Raw genomic sequence first — 23736 nt, 5'->3', positions numbered from 1 at the left:
CATTATCTATAGATAGTATGCAGATGACGTCACTCAGGTCTTTGTTATTGTTTTTGCCATCCGCGTTTGTGAGTTGTTCTCACTAAACTGTATTAACCAGACTATAAAAGTTCATGGTTACACAGAGTTTGTGTGTTGGTCCGTTATACTTCCGGATGGCAATGTTGTGAACTCCTTGGCCAAGCGCATTCTATCTATATAAGTTTTTTGGTGTGTATCCTAACAGCCATTCCATTCCATACTATTCTATTGTGATGAGGAACTAATAATAATATTATTATCTATTATCGTCTAGAAATGGATTCATTCAGGAGCGATAGGAGTTAAATACCGGATGGTTCATATAAACAAATTATGACGAGATGGCACTTCATTCTTCTGGGAGTAATACAGAACATTATTGTTTACTACTATGATATAGGCGTACCGACAAGGTGCGATGCTGCAGGCACAATGGGGATGATCTATAGATAGTTCGAAGATGACGTCATTCAGATCTTTGTTATTGTTTTTTGCCATCCGCGTTTATGAGTTATGCTCACTGAACTGTATTAACCTGACTATAAACGTTCATGGATACACACAGTTTTGTGTGTTGATCTGTTATACTTCCGGATGGCAATTTTACGAGCTTCTTAGCCAAGCGCATACTATCTATATTATTATTATTATTATTATTATTATTATTATTATTATTATTATTATTATTATTATTATTATTATTATTATTATTATTATTATTATTATTATCCCATGAGTTCGGGTCATAGGTCACATTGCAAAATGGGCTCAAAATGACCTACATAATGACAAGTGTTCATAGTTTTGGAAATTATCCCACGTGCTCGGTTCATAGGTCAAATTGCAGAATGGGCTCAAAATGACCGACATAATGACAAGTGTTCATCATGTCCCGTCCTACATGCTAAATGTTGCTGTTGTCCTGGGACCCCTTGTAAAGCGCTTTGAGCACCATTAGTGGATATTGCGCTATATAAAGCTCAATTTTCCTTTCCTTTTTTTCCTTTCATAGTTTTGCAAATATCCAACATCATTATAGGTCATATTTTACAGCTTGACCCATGGGTATGTTTAGATTTCTTTATAAACAAAGCGGCGTTTTTGCATTGATTAGGAAATATTCCAATCGTTGGACAGACCAACAGTCATGATGTGATCGATTGCAAAACTGCAAGAGAGTAATATAATGAATATGGTGTGAAAAGGAAAGAAATATTCGGTCACATAAATCATCATCATCATCATCATCATCATCATCATCATCATCATCATCATCATCATCGTCGTCGTCGTCGTCGTCGTCATCATCATCATCACCACCACCACCACCACCACCACCACCACCACCACAACCACCACCACCACCACCACAACCACCACCACCACCACCACCATCACCATCATCATCATCATCATCATCATCATCATTATCATCACCATCATCATCATCATCACTATCACCATCATCGTACCCACAACGACCACCAACTTACACTATGACCCACACCAATGAAATAGCCATTATCACTGTCAGTTCCGCCGTCTATGTAGCAATCACCACAACCACACCGAGACTATTGATTGAATGCATTTGCTACCAAATTCCATCCATTTATCGGTGAACAAATAACAATTACAAAGATCTATCTTCACAACCAAGGGACAAAGAATTTGTCAAACGCATTTGCCTAATAATCTAATAATCTAAAAATCTGAATTTGCCTAATATCTAATACTCTAAAAATCTTAATTTGCCTCATCATCTAATAATCTAGAAATCAAAATTTGCCAAATAATCTAGAAATCAAAATTTGCCAAATAATCTAATAATCTAAATTTGCCTCATCATCTAATAATCTAAAAATCTAAATTTGCCTAAAAATCGAAAAATCTAAATTTGCCTAATAATCTAAAAATTTAAATTTGTCTAATAATGAAAAAACCTTAAAATCTATATCTGCCTTATAATCTAAAAAATCTAAATTTGCTTAATAATCTAAAAAAAAATTCATTTGCCTAATAATCTTAAAATCTAAATTTGCCTAATAATCTAAAAATTGTAATTTGCTTAATAATCTAAAAACTAAATTTGCCTAATAATAAAATAACCTTAAAATCTATATTTGCCTAATAATCTAAAAAATCTAAATTTGCCTAATAATCTAATAATCTAAAAAATCTAAATTTTTCTTATAATTCAGCACATTTTGGGGGACCGAATTTTATCTATTTTGATGTTACCTTCCATGAGCAACGGATTCTACCACACTGGGGGCTTTATTGACAGATGCAAAACTAGCATAAGGACATCTTTTTTTATATATAAACAGAAATATATAGATTTGGAACAGTATCAAGTGTAAAACGTAACAATGCTTCCTCTGTGGTCAGATTCATAATCATGCTTGATAAAGAAATAATGAATTCCTGGTTTATTTATGATTGGATTGAAATACACAGAATATTCGAAGGGCAGTTGGCCGAAATAGCCCTTTACGTGATTTGATATAAATAAATAAATTAATTAATTGATTAATCTATTTATCTATTCATTCATTCATTCATTCATTTATTTTTTATTTTATTTTATTTATTTATGCATAAATTTATTTATTCAGTTATTCATTTATTTTTTTTGTACCCCCTGTACACCCAGCTGTGATTGGGTAGCTAGGTCTTTTAGATCTGGCGGAGAGTACTTTGCGATAGATAAGCGTCCTATCCAAAGGATGGCAAGCAATTTCTATTGTCCCTTTTACGCTATTGAAACCAAGATAGACTCCGGCTCCATCGGCCCATTGGCTCTGAAGGACTATCATTTATTTATTTATTTATTTATTTATTTATTTATGTATTTATTTGTTTATTTATTTATATATATACTTATTTATTTGTATATATTTTTATATCATATGTATTTTAAACGACAATCACCTCGTCGCCCTCGATACAGGCATCAGCACCATTACAAACAACACTAACTACATATCATCATCACCTCCCTCTGCCATTACCATCAAACTTCCATTATTCCATCACTCCTTCCCCCCCCACCCACCCCCTCACCCAACCCCACTCTGGTAAAACACATTTTAAAAGTATTGGCCAGAAAACTCGTCCTTCAAAATATCGATCGATCAAAATGACCCTCATTACGTCTTAAACTTTCTAACCTGGGACTTCTTGAATTCCAAGGTTGTTTTTTTTTTGTGACAACGTGAAGGTCAATTTCCTCGATCAATATGCGGCTATGTGGTCTTGTGGGATGACACTCGCTTTCAGATCGCAAGGTCCTGTGCTCGAGCCTCGCTCAGCGCATAGTTGAGGTTCTTTACTCACATTATCTCATCGTACTCAGGTGTAAAAATGAGTACCTGGTCGTTCATAGCGTTGCCTCTGTCCGAAAAAATATTGTAATATCACCTAACAGGCGTCATGCCATGTCCAACATGTGAAGTCTTGCTTTTGGTCAGGGACTCTTTGTAAAGCGTTTTGAGCACGTCAAATGGATATTGCGCTCTATAAAAGCTCAAGTTTAGTTTTCTGGCCAAAATTTCAAAGACCGTGTTTTTCCATAATACAGCAGCACTGTCCAGCCTTTTTTGCTTGTCAATATTGTCGCAACATCCATCACGCTAAAAGCACACACGCTAGTATCACAATTAACCCCTCACAACACCGCCAGTTTAAATTTTCAAACACGTTATTTATGTATCTGAATGCATATAAAGTGGGAGTTGCCGCTTTCTTCTTCTTCTTCTTCTTCTTTTTCTTCTTCTTCTTCTTCTTCTTCTTCTTCTTCTTCTTCTTCTTCTTCTTCTTCTTCTTCTTCTTCCTCTTCTTCTTCTTCTTCTTCTTCTTCTTCTTCTTCTTCTTCTTCTTCTTCTTCTTCTTCTTCTTCTTCTTCTTCTTCTTCTTCTTCTTCTTCTTCTTCTTCTTCTTCTTCTTCTTCTTCTTCTTCTTCTTCCTCTTATTTATTTATTTATTTATTTGTTTGTTTGTTCATTATTTGATCCATTTATTGGTTGGCATTGTTTTGATTTGAACCGACGTACACTTGTTTGCAGGTCTGGTAACCCAATTCATTATGGGCTTATTGTTGTAATGGATTTTTTTTATTAATGACGCAAAATATTGTTCATTACACACCATGTTAAATTAGACACATAATTATTTTGCGTTCGGATGTCAGACTTACATGTACACGTCGATTCGAACCGTTTAAAATCCCATACTTTAACTGTTTGAAGTTAAAAATTTTAAAGAGGATTTTCTTGTACTCTATGTTCAAAGCCATTTTTTTTAAAATATAAAAACGTGAGCTTTTGTAAAGTGCAATTTTCACTTAATATCCTCCTGTAATGCTCAACGAGCTTTACATTTTTTCCCTTTTATTCACCCCATATGGAAAATTTGTCTCTAGGGTGGTTTCCCAGGGAAGACTTGAGTAACCCAGGCGTTAGCCGCAGTGCAGCGCCGCAAATTGAGTTAGGGCGAGGTGACTTGCTCAAGTTCACACAGCTCAGCGGTGGATAATCTAACTCGGTACCTTTCGAGTACAAAGCAAAGACTGTACCACTGAGCCACGCTGCCCATCAACGAACTTCACAAAGGGTCCGAAGCCAAAAAGAATACTGAACTATATGGTCTAGTGGTATGACACTCGATTTCGGATCGGAAGGTCCTGGGTTCGAGCCTCGCTCGGCGCATAGTTGAGTCCTTGGAAAAGGCTGTTTACTCACATTCTCTCATCGTACTTCAGGTGTAAAATGAATACCTAGTCGTTATCAGCATTGTCTCTGTCCGAAAGAATTGTAATATCGCCCAACAGGCGACAGGCCCGTCCTACATGTTAAGTGTTGCTGTTGGTCAGAGACCCATTGTAAAGGGCTTTGAGCACGTTTAGTGGATATTGCGCTTTATAAAAGCTCAATTTAAAAAAACAACAAAAAACTTGTTAATGTAGTCGGGCATTATGTAAAGCGTAAACACACTGACTTGTATTCCGCCGTCTCAAAGCGGTTCTATGTCGGGTGAATCGGGTAGGTCTAACACTAAAACCTTGGACTTTCTTGAAGTGCTTGGCTACAATTTTAAGATAAGATTAAAAAAAAAATATTCCATTACCTTCATTTTTTTTTTACTGGCGCTGTTATGACCCACAAAGTGTCGCAAGCGCCGCAAGAACCCCCCCCCCCCCCAAAAAAAAAAACAAACAAACCCCAAAATAAAAACATAGCAAGCAAGCAAGCAAACAAAATTAACAAGAAAAAAAAAACCCCCAAAAAACCCACAAAAAACCCCCAGAAACAAAACAAAAACCCACAAAGCAAATCAAACAGGGACTTGTATTTAAAAAATGGATTATACCCTAAGAAAAATAGGAGTATCGTATCGTCACCTGGATTCAAACCCAGGCATTTTCGATCTAGCTAGTGTAAGAGAGTTAGCTTATAGCAAGTGGGTTTAATGAGTTCACAGTGCTTGTATATCAGTTAAACTTGGTCATTATATTGAGTAGTCTAGGTCAGTTTTACGTTCCAAAGTTAAAGGATTGGTCATTATATTGAGTACTAGAAAATTACTTTCTTTGATCGGTGTTACTTGGTTATTGGGGATAATAGCATCAAATTATAGTTGGAATTTATTATTTGGGCGTACAGATTATTTGGGCGTACTGAACTAACGTTTACCAAAAGTAATATTATATCATAAAAGGCGGGTTTAACACCAATATGTAGGAATTGACGTTTCAGGTTTGATTATGATTTGGTCTTACTCTTAGGGGTTGGATTATAGACTGACAGGGAACTGTCAAAACTGCAAGGGGGCGTGGAACCAATGGAATTGTGGGTAAAATTTTGATAGGGATAAAAGAGGATGTTTCGAGGAAAACGGTAGGATTCAACTTGACCATGAGCTGCACACTTTAAACCTTTTGTGCTCACCATCATTTATTTGCTTTACGAACTTAGAAATATTCCACGTATATTGAAAATGGTTACTTAGGCAAACTGACTTTACATGTGGACTGATTTTACGGATTTGGAATTTATGAAACTGATTGAATTATGACAATGCTATTTGATTTGGATTTGGAATTTATCATGATTTGGATTTTGAATTTATCACAAACAAATAAACTGTAAGAAATGAAACTTGGAATCTGGACTTTTATTTGAATGTTTTGGTGTTGTGCATTCAATTATCATCACCGGCCCTTGAACTCTTTCGTCATTATTAACATCTACAACACAACGCAAAGGATAATACTACCATCTATGAAAAACACCACTATGCGATCATAAGCCATTACATATGTGTGCAACTACGCAACATTATGTATCTAATTTGGTGTCGTGAATCAGGATTCTTATATATCTTTATTTGGAGCCCTGATACCATGATGTAAAGATGTTATCATTCCGAACCATGGAAACACAAGAAATGTATATTGTTGCGGTGTTAACATCTATTAAAGTTTTTGTGAGACTCGAATTTTGAAGTGAAAATTGTGAACAGATAGGAAAATAGTTTTATTTGGGAAAGAAAATGAATATCAATTTTGAAGGTGAAGCAGTGGAATTATTTTGTATTGAAATATGAAAAAAAAATATTGAAATTATAGATGATTCCTAAAATTCTGACAAAAGACAATATTTAAAAAAATAAATAAATATACTAAATAATATTTAAATTAAGAGTCACAGATAGAAAAGGAAATTTTAAAAAAATATAGATATAGGGCAATATAATATATTCAAAAAGTGAAAACAATATATTATAGAACGGCAAAATAATAATAATAATAACAATAATAATAATAATAATAATATAATAATAATAATAATAATAATAATAATAAATAATAATATAATAATAATAATAATAATAATAATAATAATGCATTGATGCTATACGTATTTTATTTAATTAAAAAGAAGAGAGGGAGAGATGAAAATAAAAATTGCAGAATTTAAATGAATATTTTAGTGCGTTTTATTTTTCAAAATAAATGAAAATGCGTTTACTTACAATCAAGCGTTTCGGAATAGATCTTCGAATATTAATTTGTACCGTTAATGGCAATGTTTTGTTAATATCAGTAACAAAGATGTGTCGATTTTTATTTCAATTTTTGTATGTTACTGTTGGAATTACATAAACAGTTGGTCCATTATTTAAGGTTGTTACGTTTTTATTTTCTGTCAAAATGACTCAAGAAGATGATGGCAATAAAAACACGTACATTATAAGTTTTGATAATTGAAAAATGTCTTATGGTATTTATTGTTATATTACAACATCATTGGTTATATTTTTCTCCCGTCAATAGGGATGAATTGGTAGGTTGATATTGACTCTTGAGATTCATGGGTTCATGACAAAGAGCAAAGTTTTATATCTGTTTGTATTCTTGGTAATAAATGTGTGGTTAACGCAGCCAAGTAATCGACAACAGAGCTTATTTAGTTGTGTAATGAGACATGGCGTTATAATAGATTACATAAGACATTTGGATTTTATCACTGGAAATTAAGTTGAAATGATTTATGCGGAATATGAGTCAATCGTTGTTTTGTTTAGTTTTGTTTTGAAACGCGTTTCATCGTGATTTTTAAAAGGAGACATATTCTCATAGTAACGGAATAACGGACTTTTGGTTTAAAGTCGGAGAACAAATAAAATGACGGAGTATTAATTATTATGAAAGACTAATGTCTTGTAATGGGAGTTAAAATGTTATTACGGAAGAATAACAAAATATTGAAAATGCATTACCATGTCATGTGAGCTGATGATATTTGTGACACAAGTGGTTAACTTGTTAAGAATCAGCGAATTATAAGTAACCCATATGGTAAAATGCTGTTAATGCATAGTGGGTAAATAAGCGCAATGATGTAAGACGCGGTGATTAAAGTGCACATGATTTAAATTACGAGACGCAGGAATGAGGCGTTCGGGAATATTTTATTTTGCGTTTGATTAAAGCGCATTGTTTAACATTATGAAATGATACAGAAGGCGGATAATTTTTATAAATACGATGCGCGTGGTTAAAGCGCACACAATTATCAATGCTATATTAAGAGGCGCGAGATAACGTCGCAATGAGTTATATGAATATTTTTATAAGCCGAGGGCAAAGGCGCGAAACATTGAATTTTTATTGACCAGAGTGTATATCGTTTCTGCAAATATTTTGATTATCATATTTTCTCCTATAGATTCGCTGTTGTAATTGTAATCAATATTTACTGCGTGGTTTGAATTTAACATTTATATCATAAAGTGTGTAACTGAGTTGAAGAAGAAGTTATGTTCAATTGTCAAATCTTAAGTGTGTAATCAATCGGCAATCAGTTGAAATGGTAGGAAGTGCTACGATAACATAAACAAAATCATATTTCATTAAATTAGGGATTTTCTAAGGGAATAATTCGAGTTAATCAAAGGCAGAAGTAGTGTTTGCACTAAAACATGATACAGTCATCACGAAAGAGGACACTTGCAACCATCAGTCATAACGGGAACGCTGATGACAACGACAGAGGCAACTCAAACACAGCCACAACAGAGGTCGGGAAATGTCCTAATCCCTTTGGTCTATCCACGAATACATTAAAATGGAGTAACAATCTCGACTACGCCATTGATACGTCCAGAATCAACACAATCTACAGACTACAAATACACAGCAACCTCAATTACATCGTACCTTTCAACTTATACAAACTTGACAGAATTCATAAAATAATATCTGTATCAACACAGATTTCTTCCATGAACCTTTTTTATATTTACATTCTTTATTGAACAATTGGATTACTTGTATTTACTTCTACGACAACAATACCCAACGATGTACGATGTCAATAATTACATAAACGTTCAAGATACGATTGTTTTTACAAAAATGATGTCCAATTGTGAACAATACTACTTCCATCATATTCAGTGTGGAGCGTATTCAAATTTAAACTTATGTCAATATACAAGTGTGCAGCACCCATATCTACAACTTATAAACATTGAATATTATAATAACGCCTGTCTTAGTATCATTGTAAAAGATAAAGGCTATATATGTATATAAGACAATGCAGGAAAAAGTATCGCAAAACGCCACATGAGCGATTTCCTTGGATTCATTATCGTATGATATTCAACAACCTGCGTTCAAATAACGAAAATATTGTTGACCTTATTCGACCCTACTACATACACTACTAGACTACGTTATTGTTACATCCTCTACCTGGTGTGTGGACTCACGTCACCCACCGGTACTCTACAGATTACATCATCTACCTGGTGTGTACTCACATGCCACCTCATCAAAACTCGATCAACAAACACAGACAATTACAACACACGACCTCTGTCGACTACTACACACGAACTCTTTGTCAACACATGGCTGAGTTCACAACTTTCTTTTGACTTGCTGGATAAGTCAAACTTCATTTAAATTCAAGATCTCGCACACAGTTAATCTTGAATTTTTACAATTTCATCTACAATGAGATTCAACGTTTACACAAGACAACCACAAATATCTACGAGGAGAATCGACCCAGATGCCGGAGATGAATGGATTACAGCGACGTCACAAGACCAAGAAACAACCCAACAGGTTAAGCATACGTTTGCTACCTGTGCTGTAGAGTCTTTTTTCGTCCCAAATTCAAAAGACTCGAACAAATACAACACACTAATTGCAAAAGTTGGTCACTTTAGTAACAGCCCACAATCACATACTGTGTTAGATTTTACTTATTTAGTTATTTACACTGTACTAAATATGAATAAGTCGGACAGACTAATGACTGATTATTTACTAAACACTAAATATGTGATGTGAACAAGTCGGACAGACTAATGTCTGATTATTTATTAAACACTAAATATTTGAATGTGAAGACATTATGGTGATAATTCGAAGACATTTACAGAGGAAAAAGTTTTAATTAATTAACAATAATTAAAGTGAATTTATGACACTTGGGCTATTCAGTGACCATAACACACACAACAATGCAACACGTAGACTAGATACAATCACCTCAACTCTTATAGTTGATATATTTTTTTCATTACATGAAAACTCATTCTAAATGGAGACAATGACTTAATTAACAATTACTGACAATTTTTACAGGACGACCATTCTCAAAACGAACGGATTACTGAGAAATGTGACCTCTGATGGATGACCTCAAAGAACAATTTGATATCAATGTAGTTGTAAACTACACCCTGATGACTTAAAAAGCTTTAAAAATTGAACCATCAACAATGAACAATGAATGATAATAACTTCAACTTGAATTTTAAAATGATGATAATGCTATTATTATGATTTATTTTTAAATATTTTTTTATTACTAATTGAAATGTAATCCTTCGTATATGGATCTAGATGTCTATAATATATTATTTGTACCACATATTATAAGTAGGAATTAATGTAATAATGTTGTTTAAATGGAATCATACAATATAAGGGAATATACAAGGTACTGGTTTTGATATGCCAGTAAATGAGTAGACATACATGGAAGCTGAGATTATCACCCATGTCGTAAAGAGTTAAATTTGAGATTGAATAAGACAACGTGAGTATATCACAAATGGAATTTGAACCATCCTTTTTCACGCAATACTATTTATGTGTGATGGGATATGACGAGAATTAAACACTTTTATTGCTATGAAGATGGAAGTTAAGGTGAAAAGATATTTTTTCTTTGAACTTTTAATTACTTGATATCTTACTGTCGATGTTGTAATGCCTTAAAAAGTATAATCGATAAATATATAAATGTTTAATCAACTTTCGTGTTGGTAAATTTAAATTTTAATCACTTTTAAATGATAGATACCTTACTGTTGATGTTGTAATTTGAAAGAAAAAAAATCTATAATCGATATATATATCTATTTAGATGTTGTAATCAAATTTGATGTTTGTGAATTTATCAATGTTGTAATACTATAAAACCTATAATTGATATATATGAATGTTGTAATCAACTTTGGTGTTTTTGAATTTAAAGTTTAAAGTTTTTAAATATTTAACTGGTATAAGTATTATCATTTTAACATTTATTTATTACATTTTAGTTGGACATTACATATATATTTAATCTCTCACTGTAATTTTTTTGAATTGAAATTGTTTTAAAGTCAATTTAAATTCTAAGAAAGGGGCGTATGTAAGAGAGTTAGCTTATAGCAAGTGGGTTTAATGAGTTCACAGTGCTTGTATATCAGTTAAACTTGGTCATTATATGAGTAGTCTAGGTCAGTTTTACGTTCCAAAGTTAAAGGATTGGTCATTATATTGAGTACTAGAAAATTACTTTCTTTGATCGTGTTACTTGGTTATTGGGGATAATAGCATCAAATTATAGTTGGAATTTATTATTTGGGCGTACAGATTATTTGGCGTACTGAACTAACGTTTACCAAAAGTAATATTATATCATAAAAGGCGGGGTTTAACACCAATATGTAGGAATTGACGTTTCAGGTTTGATTATGATTTGGTCTTACTCTTAGGGTTTGGATTATAGACTGACAGGGAACTGTCAAAACTGCAAGGGGGCGTGGAACCAATGGAATTGTGGGTAAAATTTTGATAGGGATAAAAGAGGATGTTTCGAGGAAAACGGTAGGATTCAACTTGACCATGAGCTGCACACTTTAAACCTTTTGTGCTCACCATCATTTATTTGCTTTTACGAACTTAGAAATATTCCACGTATATTGAAAATGGTTACTTAGGCAAACTGACTTTACATGTGGACTGATTTTACGGATTTGGAATTTATGAAACTGATTGAATTATGACAATGCTATTTGATTTGGATTTGGAATTTATCATGATTTGGATTTTGAATTTATCACAAACAAATAAACTGTAAGAAATGAAACTTGGAATCTGGACTTTTATTTGAATGTTTTGGTGTTGTGCATTCAATTATCATCACCGGCCCTTGAACTCTTTCGTCATTATTAACATCTACAACACAACGCAAAGGATAATACTACCATCTATGAAAAACACCACTATGCGATCATAAGCCATTACATATGTGTGCAACTACCCCACACTAGCTAGCAACGCTCTATCGGCTAGTTCTACTTCTACAACGGATGTTGTGACGTTCCTGCCTACTTACCATCTGCCACATCCTTCCACCTTCCACTCCACAGCCGTTTCAATTCGCCACCTCCTCCACTTAGGGCAAGTCACAACACTGCCGTACTGTTGAAAACCACATATTTAGAAATTTGGCCAGAAAACTCGTCCTTCAAATATCGATCGATTTAAATGACCCTCGTCTTAGCAAAAACTTTCAAACCTGGGACTTCGCGAAGGTTTGAAAGTTTTTGCTAAGACGAGGGTCATTGAAATCGATCGATATTTGAAGGACGAGTTTTCTGGCCAAATTTCTAAATATGTTTTTTTTTCCCAGAGCACGACAGAACAATGTTTGATGCAATCTGTTCATAGATGTCAAAACATCGATTGTTGATGTAGGGGGGCAGGCTGAGTAAATGGATACCAGATATTTTCAGGAAAACCCGACAATTTTATATATTATTATTATTTCTATCTAAGTGGTGTACTTACCTGCTTGTTTGCCCGCCTACAAATTTTAATGTGGTAGGATTCATTGCATTGAACACAACAGCGATAACATTATAGGATATTCTATAGTATAAGAATTGTCTAAAAGTAAACCTCCAGAGTCTATCTAAACCACAAAACAAAAAGAAATAATGAATGACACAGACACACACACACACACACAGAGAGAGAGAGAGAGAGAGAGAGAGAGAGAGAGAGAGAGAGAGAGAGAGAGAGAGAGAAAGAGGGGGGGGGGGGACCCTAAACAAACCAAATAACAAAACAAAACAAACCCCGCATACGGTAAATGATAAATATACAAGGCATGCTAACATGGACAATGAATAGGAAAGTTAGATAGCTTGATAAATTATTATAATATCCCCATGTCGTAAGGTTAAAATACCAAATGAAAGAATTTAACTACCTGAATCAAATTTACAACTTATTATCTTAAAATAGAAGAGTGTCCTGGATAAGGTTTCTTGTCCGAATATCAACAATTGCAGGTTCCAGGTTCCGATTTCTAGCAATGTTATTTTTTCTGATGGCTCTCACGTCAAGCCTTGATTTGGTAGCGAACGACGTATATGCAAATAAGTGCACGTCGGTTTACATCATTTCCTGATAGAAACAATGAAAACAAAGTTTTAAAAAGTTTTTCTTTTCAAAATAACTTATTATCAGAGTATTTCTATGGAGAACGTCATAACATAAAAGCGATCTTTTGGAACAGTCCCAGATCCCCCCCCCCCCCCCCCCCCCCAAATAAGGCCAAATGGAAACATTAATCCATTCAAAGTAAGAATTTCCAGGAAAAGGACATTTTTTTTTTAAATTTTGAAATTTTAGGGGCAAAATTCACCATCGTCAAATAAGTAATTAATTTTGATATAGCATCAGTAACACACTTTATAGTCACTTGGAACAACTACCAAAGACGTCTAACTTCTACGTCATGGCACAAGACCGAAGGGCTAGAGCTCAGGTGGTCGCTGGTTCGGATAAGTAAGTAAGGTATACGAATCAATCCAATAATTCATTTTTAAAGAATTGGCTTCACCCCGACGTCACAACGTTTTGAGACGAATTGTCACTCTTCATGAAGTTATTTATTTATTTATTTATTTATGTATTTATTTATTTATTTATTTATTTATTTATTTATTTATTTATTTATTTATATTTATTTATTTATTTATTTATTTATTTATTTATTTATTTATTTATTTATCTATTATTTATTTATTTATTTATTTATATCTATGTATCTATTTATTTATTTAATGTATTTATTTATTTATCTATTATTTATTTATTTATTTATTTATCTATGCATCTATTTATTCATTTATTTATGTATTTAATTAATTAATTTATTTGTTTATCTATTTATTTATTTATTTATTTATCTATTTATGTATTTGATTAATTGATTAATTTATTTATTTAATTCGTTTATTTATTCATATTTATTTATTTACTTTTCAGATTACATGGAAGCCAAAGACTGCGGCAATCGCAAAGCCTTGGGCGGTGCCGTGGTGTACAGCCATTCCCCAACCAACGGGGACTACTACCGCCACAATATAGAATGTCACATCACCTTCCAGGCCGAGTACGAACATTGGAAGCTGATGCTGAGGATGCAAGAGATGGACATACCGGATAAGACTGAGAATGGATATTGTAACGACGCCGTGTACGTGTACGACGCTAAAAACACATACGCCAAGGGCATGGTAAGTCGATTAAACATTTCCCCCCTTAACCCTCTCCTTACCAACCCTTTTCACGATTTTCCACTAAACATCAGACCCATCTGACATAAGAATTGATTTTTAAGCCTTTTCTCAAAAGAAATAAATGCACGTACATTGCAGAATTAAGTTCTTATAACTAGATAGATATAATTTTTTAAATCTTCAAAACATTTTTTAGAACAAAAGAAAACTGAATGAGATAAATGTTGGTTGAATCGTAACAAATGTGACGATTTTCCTGTTGTTGGTAAGGAGATGGTTAAGAAAAGAAAGGAAAAACTTCCTCAGAGCCATTATGACCATGGAGCCGGAGTTTATCCCGGTTGGTATAGCGTGAAACTGACAATAGCAATTGCTCGCTACTCTTTGGATAGGAGGCTAGTCAATCGCAAGATACTTTCCGCTAAATCTAACAGACCCGGTAACCCAATCTTTGCTAGATGGACAGCCAGGTGATGTCGTGATGTGCAGCCACTCTCCAACAAGTGGGGACTACCACCGCCACATTATTTAAAAAAAGAATAAAAAGAAATTGATCTTTATATAACGCAATATCCACTAAATGTCCTCAAAGCGCTTTTCAAGGGGTCCCTGGTCAACAGCAACATTTAAAGAGCTTTTTCCAAGGACTCAACTATGCCCCGAGCTCGAGGCTCGAACCCAGGACCTTCCGATCCGAAAGCGAGTGTCATACCACAAGACCACATAGCCACATAGGATGACACGACATCACCTTTCAGGCGAGTACGAGAATTGGTGGGTATCTTGATAGCTCAGTTGGTAGAGCACTCGCTTCACAACCAGAGTGACCAAGATCAATCCCGGGTTAAGTCGAGATTCTTTTCTGATCCTCCTGTCCACTCAGCAGTGATTGGATAGCTGAATCGGTTAGATTTAGCGGAAAGTACTTAGTGATAGAAAGGCTAGCGTCCTATCCAAAGGATAGCAAGCAGTTCCTGATTTCAGTTTCTTATTATAGAAACCGGGATAGTCTCCGGCTCAATGGCTCTGAATGGCATTTTAAAAAAACGAAAATTGGAAGCTGATGACAATAATGATGATGATGATGATGATTATGATGATGATGATGATTATGATGATAATAATAATAATAATAATAATAATAATAATAATAATAATAATAATAATAATAATAATAATAATAATAATAACAATATTAATAATAATGATAATATACTAATAATAATAATAATAATAATAATAATAATAATAATAATAATAATAATAATAATAATAATAATAATAATAATAATAATAATAATATGCAATTCACTTAATATTCATTTTACGAATCCATGCCTCATAAAAAACACGTTTTCTCTTTAAACGAATGTCGATAGATGAGAATAAAATGTCTATTCGTATACCGATATAGGATTTAAAAAAAAGAATAATAAATGAAAAAAAATTTTAAAAAGAATTCGACATTCATGCTCCATGGTCTTACAGTTTTAATAGAGATGTCATAACATTCATCTCTCCCTCTAGACAAGCGGCAGGGCCGCATTTCTAGTTTGTTTTGATTCGGGGTTTTCATGTGTGGCAGGTTTTTATGTGTACGTACGTAGTATGTGCACTGAACGAGAGAGTGCGACGCCGGTTGCATTGCGCATGTCCGCGCGGCGATGTTTGCCTCCAATGTTTGTTTAAATGTGCCACGGATTGTAAGTTTAAATGGGTGGCCACAATTTTTGACTTTCGTTTCTACAATTTAGCGCGAGAGATGCCAAAATGTCATTTGGAGATGAAAAAAAAAAAATAACAAGTGTAATGCACACACAAGGATTACAACAATAGTTTGGTCTTTACTGTTAAAAATTAAAAAATTGACAACTTCCTGGTCATTATTGTTTTAATACAAGCCCCTAATTCAGGCACAATTCAGACATTATATATAAAAGAATGTGGAAATACTCTTTTTAAAATTATTTTTTTTAACGATTTTTATACGAGTCGGGCTAAAGAATCCACCATCAGTATCAATTTAGCAGTAAAAACCAATATGGACCTTGCTTTATCTAACCTGCATGTTATGATGACGATCGATTTGGACTACAAGTTCAGAGTTTTCCGAAGACACCTTCAAAAAGCGACTGAAATCTTACTCGTACATCATGCAATGCCTACACGACAATCTGTGGTTGGTCGTGACGTTAGCAGCTGTCGTCAAAATCACATTCGATATATTCAGCAGCTTTAAAGAAAAACAAAAAAGAAAACAAAAAACAAAACAAAACATAACACAACCACATAAAAGCAACAAACAAATAAAAACCTAACCAAAACAAAACAAAAAACAAAACACAAGTTAACAAGCAAAAAAGAGAAAAATATTAAGAGAGAGAGAGAGAGAGATAGATAGATAGATAGAGAGAGAGAGAGAGAGAGAGAGAGAGAGAGAGAGAGAGAGAGAGAGAGAGAGAGAACAAAACAAATCTAAACCAAAAAAAAAAAGAAAAAAATAATTGGAAAAAAAATGTTAATTAAAAGAAAGAAAAGTTATACAAATCACTGATCAAATTTTGTTTGCTTTGTATTTACGATAATTGAAGACACATTAATCAGCTCAGCTTGTCTACTCAAAAGACCATGAGCTATAAGACATAATAATTTGTATGTCAATTGAAACCCGGCCATGTTGCGGGAAAATAGACCCACAAAGACCCCCCCCCCCCCTCCCCCCACCCACACACAAACACGATTCACATTAGGTTTAGCAAATCAAACGTATCGCGCATCGCGCATCACGTATCACGTGTCTATCACATGATCATTCTCATTATACCTGGAAATAGTGGCCTATTGCAATTATTACTTGGATGTCATAATGTAAATATTTTTGTGACCCATATAAAATCGCACAACGGCATTATTTTTACGTCGAATGAGAATGGTCATGTGATAGATACGTGATGCGTGTTACGTATTATCTGCTAAACTTCTCTACTTTGTATATTCTTCATATGAATTGAACGACATTTCTTCTTAAGTCATCATAAAACATTGTGCATTATTGTACTCAAATCAAATTGTAATCAAATTAAATCATTCGGTTAACGATTACAATATATATTTTATTTTATAATACTGCTGTCATTTTACTGGGGAAAAAGCTAGCAACGAAAAATATATTAATAAATGTTCACACAATTTCCTATTCACCTGTAATGTTATATTGCACCGCCTGTTACGCCTAATTACCTTCTGTTTTCTTTCTACACCTGTACTTCTTGTTTAACATCATCTTTCAATTTTCGCCTCATTTCCACTGGCGAGAAATTCCTTTCTTCCCCTTTTGTTGATAAAGTCATCATCATCATCCCACGTTTCTCTATCTCACCTACTTACCACTTACCACCCTCCTTATCGCATTGCTCCGCCTACTCAAGTCTCTCTCTCTCTCTCTCTCTCTCTCTCTCTCCTCTCTCTCTCTCTCTCTCTCCTCTCTCTCTCTCTCTCTCTCTCTTCTCTCTCTCTCTCTCTCTCTCTGTCTATCTATCTATCTATCTATTTATCTATTTATCCCTCTGTCTTTCTAACTATATATATATATATATATATATATATATATATATATATGTATATATAATATATATATAATATATATAATATATATAATATATATATATATATCGATATATTAAGCTGACCTTCATCTTCTTAAAACTTCTTGAACCTGGTATTTCAAGGAGCTAATTGAGAGAAGTCCCAGGTTTTAGAGTTTTGACAGTATGAGGGTCAGTTTGAAATATCGATATGATATAATTTGAAGGATGAGTTTCTTTGGTCAAAATGTTTTAAAATGTGTTTTTGTCTTCTTCAGTGTACGGTATTCAAATACGCTTCAACAGTCATGACGTCACTTCCCTCGTCATGACGCATGGTAACTTAGTAACTGGCTCTAAACTATCGGAACAATGGCGGACGCCCTTATGAAATATTTCTCCGACGAGCATAAAAGTGTATCCAGAGGAGAAAAACATAAATATGATCATATGTTTTAACTTTTATACATTCTGATCACAAGACATATGAAAAGTTCTAGCCAGCATGAAGGATACAAATTAACGATTTTATTTCTTTAGAAGCACGATGGTGGGCGACGTGACATCAGACTATTGAATCCAATTGAAGGGTCTTAATACCTGCCATAATATGTAACTTGAGTGGTGTGTGAGTGCGCACAGTGCATGGGGTGAGAGGTTGTCGGATCAATGTTTGCTGCAGATGACATTTGAGTGTGGTGGAGTAACTTGATCAGATGGAAAAATAAATAAAGAAAATTGTATAAGATTTACTGTTTTTAAAAGAGTGGGAAATACGTTGCTAAATTATTCTGCAAACAGAAACACACACACAAGCACACTTACACGCACACTCGCATACAGAAAAAAGAGAGCGAGAGATAGATAGATAGTTAGATAGACAGACGGACGGACAGACAGGCACACACACACACACACACCACACACACACACAGAGAGAGAGAGAGAGAGAGAGAGAGAGAGAAGAATGAATTTCATTGTTATTAATAATAATATTAATTAATCGCCCTAGCTCACTTTGCGGCGCTGTATTGCGGCTGACGCCTGGGTTATTCCAGTCTTCCCTTGGAATAGACCCCAAAGACAAATTTCCCCTTGTGGATGAAAAAAGGGAATTTATTTTATTTATTATTTTTTTATATCTTTCTGCCATCTAAACATTATAAATGATAATATTTTAGAAAATCCAACGCCACCAAAATTTCCATGTTATTGAAATGAACATTTCGATGGCCTTGCCATAGAAAAGGAAGGAAGTTGTCTGAAAGGGACTCGAGCCAGGGACCTTGGGCTAGAGTGCAATGTCTTATCCACTCAGCCTCGCCCCCCCCCCCCCCTTCCCCCCACCCACACTGCAATATGTAATCGGGCGTAGGAAAATATACGTGAAAAAAAGCCAGTATAATAGGACACTGGATACGAACTCGGAAACTTGGTTAAAGCCAGCGTTACAACCAACTGAAACACCGACGCGACAGAATAAATATTGTATTATTTTAGTTATGTCAGTCTCAATTTCGGGGTTCAACGACACGGTAAATATTATATTAAAACAGGCTAGCCTTCAGACCGTCAATAATGACTCAACCAATCGACTCGTTCATATTATTGACCACTCGATGTGGCCGTCACTGACCCCTGAGTGGACGTTGTCCATTATATTACGTTATGTAATGATTTGAACAAACCTCTCGTAAGCTGTGTTAATATTTTCATGATTTCCCGATATTGACTTTTATGGTCTGAGAAGAGAATAGGTTTTGTCGTTTACCGACAAATGGCTATGATCATTATTCTTAAGTGACTGAAAAATGTCTCAGATAGTATAGCTCTGACCTGCACGCGTTATCTCAGATTAAATCCGCATTATGCCACCCCCAACCCCCTAAAACAAACCAAACCAAACCCTCTCTCCTCTAAAAAAAAACATTAAAAAAAGAACAAAATAAAACTTAAAACCAAAAAAAAAAATAAAAAAAATGTAAACATCAAAAAACAACAAAAGAAAAAAAAAACAACAAACACAAACAAAACAACTCCCCCTACAAAACACACACACGCCGACACACAAACCGCAAACAACACCGAAAAAATATCAAACCCTCTCGTAAAGTAATAATACCGAATCCTTATTATTATTATTATTATTATTATTATTATTATTATTATTATTATTATTATTATTATTATTATTATCATTAAGCACACAGAAGCGTTTCTGTCCTGTCAGACTGCAACAGAATTGTCCGTTAGCCTTTAGATTAGACCATTTACGACAGATTAATTTAACTTTTACCCATTTAACCCATTCACGAAACTCCTGAGTGGACAGGAGAAAATTAATCTGTCACATTTCACAGAATCGAATTCGGGCCATTGCAGCAAGTCTGGCGTTTTATTTTTAAAAAATCCGTTTGCCCAGTGGAATGGAGCGGTGAGCAGCCTGTTAAATCTGGTTCTGTCCTCGGACATGGGAGGGAAGCAGGGCAAACCTACTCGTTATAGGAACTGAATTTCTCCCATCCATTTAGCCTTCCTGAAGTTCCATCTGCAGAATGGGAGAGACTGCACCCTTGGAATTGTTACCCCCGCTGTGACAAAAACCGGCCTGTGTTGGCAATGCGGGAAGTTGCCGAGGACTGTCCGCTTTAGCTGCAGCGGTTCACCGTTCGCTCCCTTCGTGACGAGGGTGAGGTCAGGAGTATAATCCTACTTATGGTGGGTGCCCCTAAAGATACCCTTGCTGTAGGATCGTACTCTTGGTGTAGATCCATGAGTGAAGTTGTCTACCTGCCTCATTGGTACCGGTGGTGTAGTCCAAGTCGCTCTAGGTGGTTTGTAGATGTTGTCCAACTTCAGCCCACCTACCTCCACAGAAATTCTATTCACCCCGCTGCTGTCCGTTGCGCTCTCAATTACCCTTACCTCCGAAGGCTCGTAAGCGTAAACGCTCACCCCTCCTTTGAGCCTCGAAGTGTCCTCTAGCTGGACCACCGTATAGCCTGGGATCTGGAATCGAGAAGATTGCGAGCGTGAATAAAGATTGGTCTCCTGCAGCGACATCTATATGAAATCCTAGGTCTCCTGTAATAGGAGGGTATCTATCAACGCTATCGATATTGAGGGACAATCTCGCATTTTCCAGTTGACGGTGTGTTGGGACTCGTCCTTCAAACATCAATCAATTTAAAATGACTCTCACCCTCTCAAAAACTTTCAAACCTGGGACTTCATGGTCAAGGAACTCCTAGATTTTGAGAATGTTTGACATGATTGGGGTATTTTAATAGTTCGGTATTTGAAGGACGAGTTTTCTAGCCAAATTTACAGTTTTGTTTTTGTTTGTATGTATTTTTTTTTTATTGTTGATGTTTTTTGTTTTTTGTTTTTTTTTTGGTGTTTTTTTAATTTGCTGTTGTTTCTTGTTTGTTTGCATTTTGTTGTTGTTGTTTTTTTAAATTTTTTTATATTTTATTTGGTTGCAATTTTCTTTTAGAGATGCCGTCATTTCCTGTGGAGACAGACAGATAGGCCATTGCCAATAAATATAATAGTTCTATTTTCATGTGGGTGGGCCGATGGCGTGATTGTTAATACACTCCTCGAGTTAAAATGTCTCCAAATGTCAATGGATCTTAAGACCCTTCACCTAACCATTCCGTGAGCACAATATTCCAAAACTGGATACAGGATAATGAGTTTTGGAATAACATAAAACCGCGTTTTTTGTTGTTGTCTTTTTTTAAAAGGGCATTACAAATATTGCACGTCAAGAAAAATACTTTTAACGTATTTTTCTTTTGGTTGTCTTCGTTCCTGGCATCCCTTAGCCCACCCAGAAACAGTATAAATTATAAATGACAATTATCAACTCCAACTAAGATCTCCGAAAGATCTTATATATATATATATATATATATATATATATATATATATATATATATATATATATATATATATATATATATATATATATGTACGATAATGCCATCTATTAGTTTAATTTTATCCGTAAACAATTTACCTTAGACGTCACAACCCCCTATTGAGGAGTTCTTGGCCAACTACGAATAAAGTGTGTTGTCTTATCCCTATGACATTTAAAACAGCGTTAATGTCATTGCCATGGCATTTTTCTTACCCACAACCCCATCCCTTATTCTGTTTGTTATTCTTACTTAATCCCAACCGCTCAGCATTCATTGTAACACTCAGTAGATAGATAATAGTGTGCGCTTGGATAAGAAGCTCACAACATTGCCATCCGGAAGTATAACGAACCAACACACAAAACTATGTGTAACCTTTAACGTTTATAGTCTGGTTAATACAGTTTAGTGACAATTACTCATAAACGCGGATGACAAAAAGCATAACACAGTCCTGAGTGGCGTCAACTTCGTTCTATCTATAGAAAGGACGAAATTGACGTCACTCTGCTCTTTGTTATTGTTTTTAGACAGTCATTTTGGTAATGAACCTTCAATGTTACACATGGTTTTGTGTGCTGATTAGCAGATGTTGTGAGTATTTTACTTAACCCATAGCATCAATATACTAACTGGGCTATCTGAATATAAGGATCTACAAATAACTAGTCCTTGAGAGCCAGAGTTTATCCCGTTTTCTATAGCGTGAAACGAACAAAAGTAATTGCTCATTACCCTATGGATAGGACGCAAGTCTATCGCAAAGTACTATTGGCCAATAAATGTGTTGTTTTCATTTTCAGAGTCAAATGGGTTCTCAATAATTGGCCTACCATTGTACATATTACTGTCACCGCTTATTCTTCCCCCCCCCCCCCCCCCCCCAAAAAAAAAAAAAAAAAAAAAAAAAAAAAAAAAAAAAAAAAAAACCTAGAGCGTTTATATAGCGCAATATCCACTTAAATGTACTCAACGCGCTTTACAAAGGGTCCCTGACCAACAGCAACACGTAACATGTAGAACGAGACATGACGCCTGATAGGCGATATTACGATTTTTTTTTTTTCGGACAGAGACAACGCTGTTAACGACCAAGTACTCATTTTACACCTGAGTATGGTGAGCGAATGTGGGCAAAGAGTCTTTTCAAAGGACTCAACTATGCGCCCAGCGAGGCTCAAACCAAGGACCTACCGATCCGAAAGCTAGTGTCATACCACTAGACCACATTGCTGCATTGATGACCTTAGGTTTAAAATGTGTCATTTAACTCATTTTAAAGATTTGATCGACGCAATATTGCGATGGGAGTGTGCGAGAGAAAGCTTTTGAATTAAAAGAAAACAACCCTGACTTGTATATAGCGAAATATCCACTAAACGTGCTCAAAACGCTTTACAGAGGGACCCTAGCCAACAACAACACTTGACGTGCAGGACGACACAATTGAAATTATTCCTCGTTATTTCTCTGGGATTGAAACCCACGACGTTTTAGTCACTATTGTTGGATTTCACTGCAACGCCATACTCAAACCTGCCTTCTAGCCTGTGCGGTTATCGGATTGAAAGGTCCTTGGTTCGAACCTCGCTTGGCTCATGGTTGAGTCCTTAGAAGATACTCTTTATTCACATTTTATCACCGTACTCAGGTGTAAAATGAGTACCTCACCGTTAACAGCGTTGTCTCTGTCGGGAAAAAATTGTAATATCGCCTAACAGGCGTCATTTCTTGTCCAACATGTTAAGTTGTTGGCCAGGGATCCCTTGTATAGCGCTTTGAGCACGTTTAATTGATAGTGCGCTATATAAAAG

At 34.9% G+C, this 23736-nt stretch overlaps 1 protein-coding gene across 3 annotated transcripts in view; it reads left to right on the top strand.

Annotated features, from left to right (window-relative positions):
- LOC144976762 (uncharacterized) overlaps positions 1-23736 on the top strand; it is a 181830-nt gene that overhangs the window by 52185 nt on the left and 105909 nt on the right. For all 3 annotated transcript variants that reach the window (XM_078921164.1, XM_078921166.1, XM_078921165.1), the window contains exon 3: positions 14156-14406. In XM_078921164.1, coding sequence (XP_078777290.1) covers positions 14156-14406 — 251 coding nt within the window. The remainder of the gene's footprint in view (positions 1-14155; positions 14407-23736) is intronic.

The sequence above is a fragment of the Berghia stephanieae genome, chromosome 7 (assembly GCF_034508935.2).
Source record: "Berghia stephanieae isolate SIO BIC M18660-M18661 chromosome 7, UCSD_Bste_1.3, whole genome shotgun sequence".
NCBI classification, from domain to species: Eukaryota; Metazoa; Mollusca; class Gastropoda; order Nudibranchia; family Aeolidiidae; genus Berghia; species Berghia stephanieae.
This window is presented reverse-complemented; position numbering and strand designations above follow the sequence as displayed.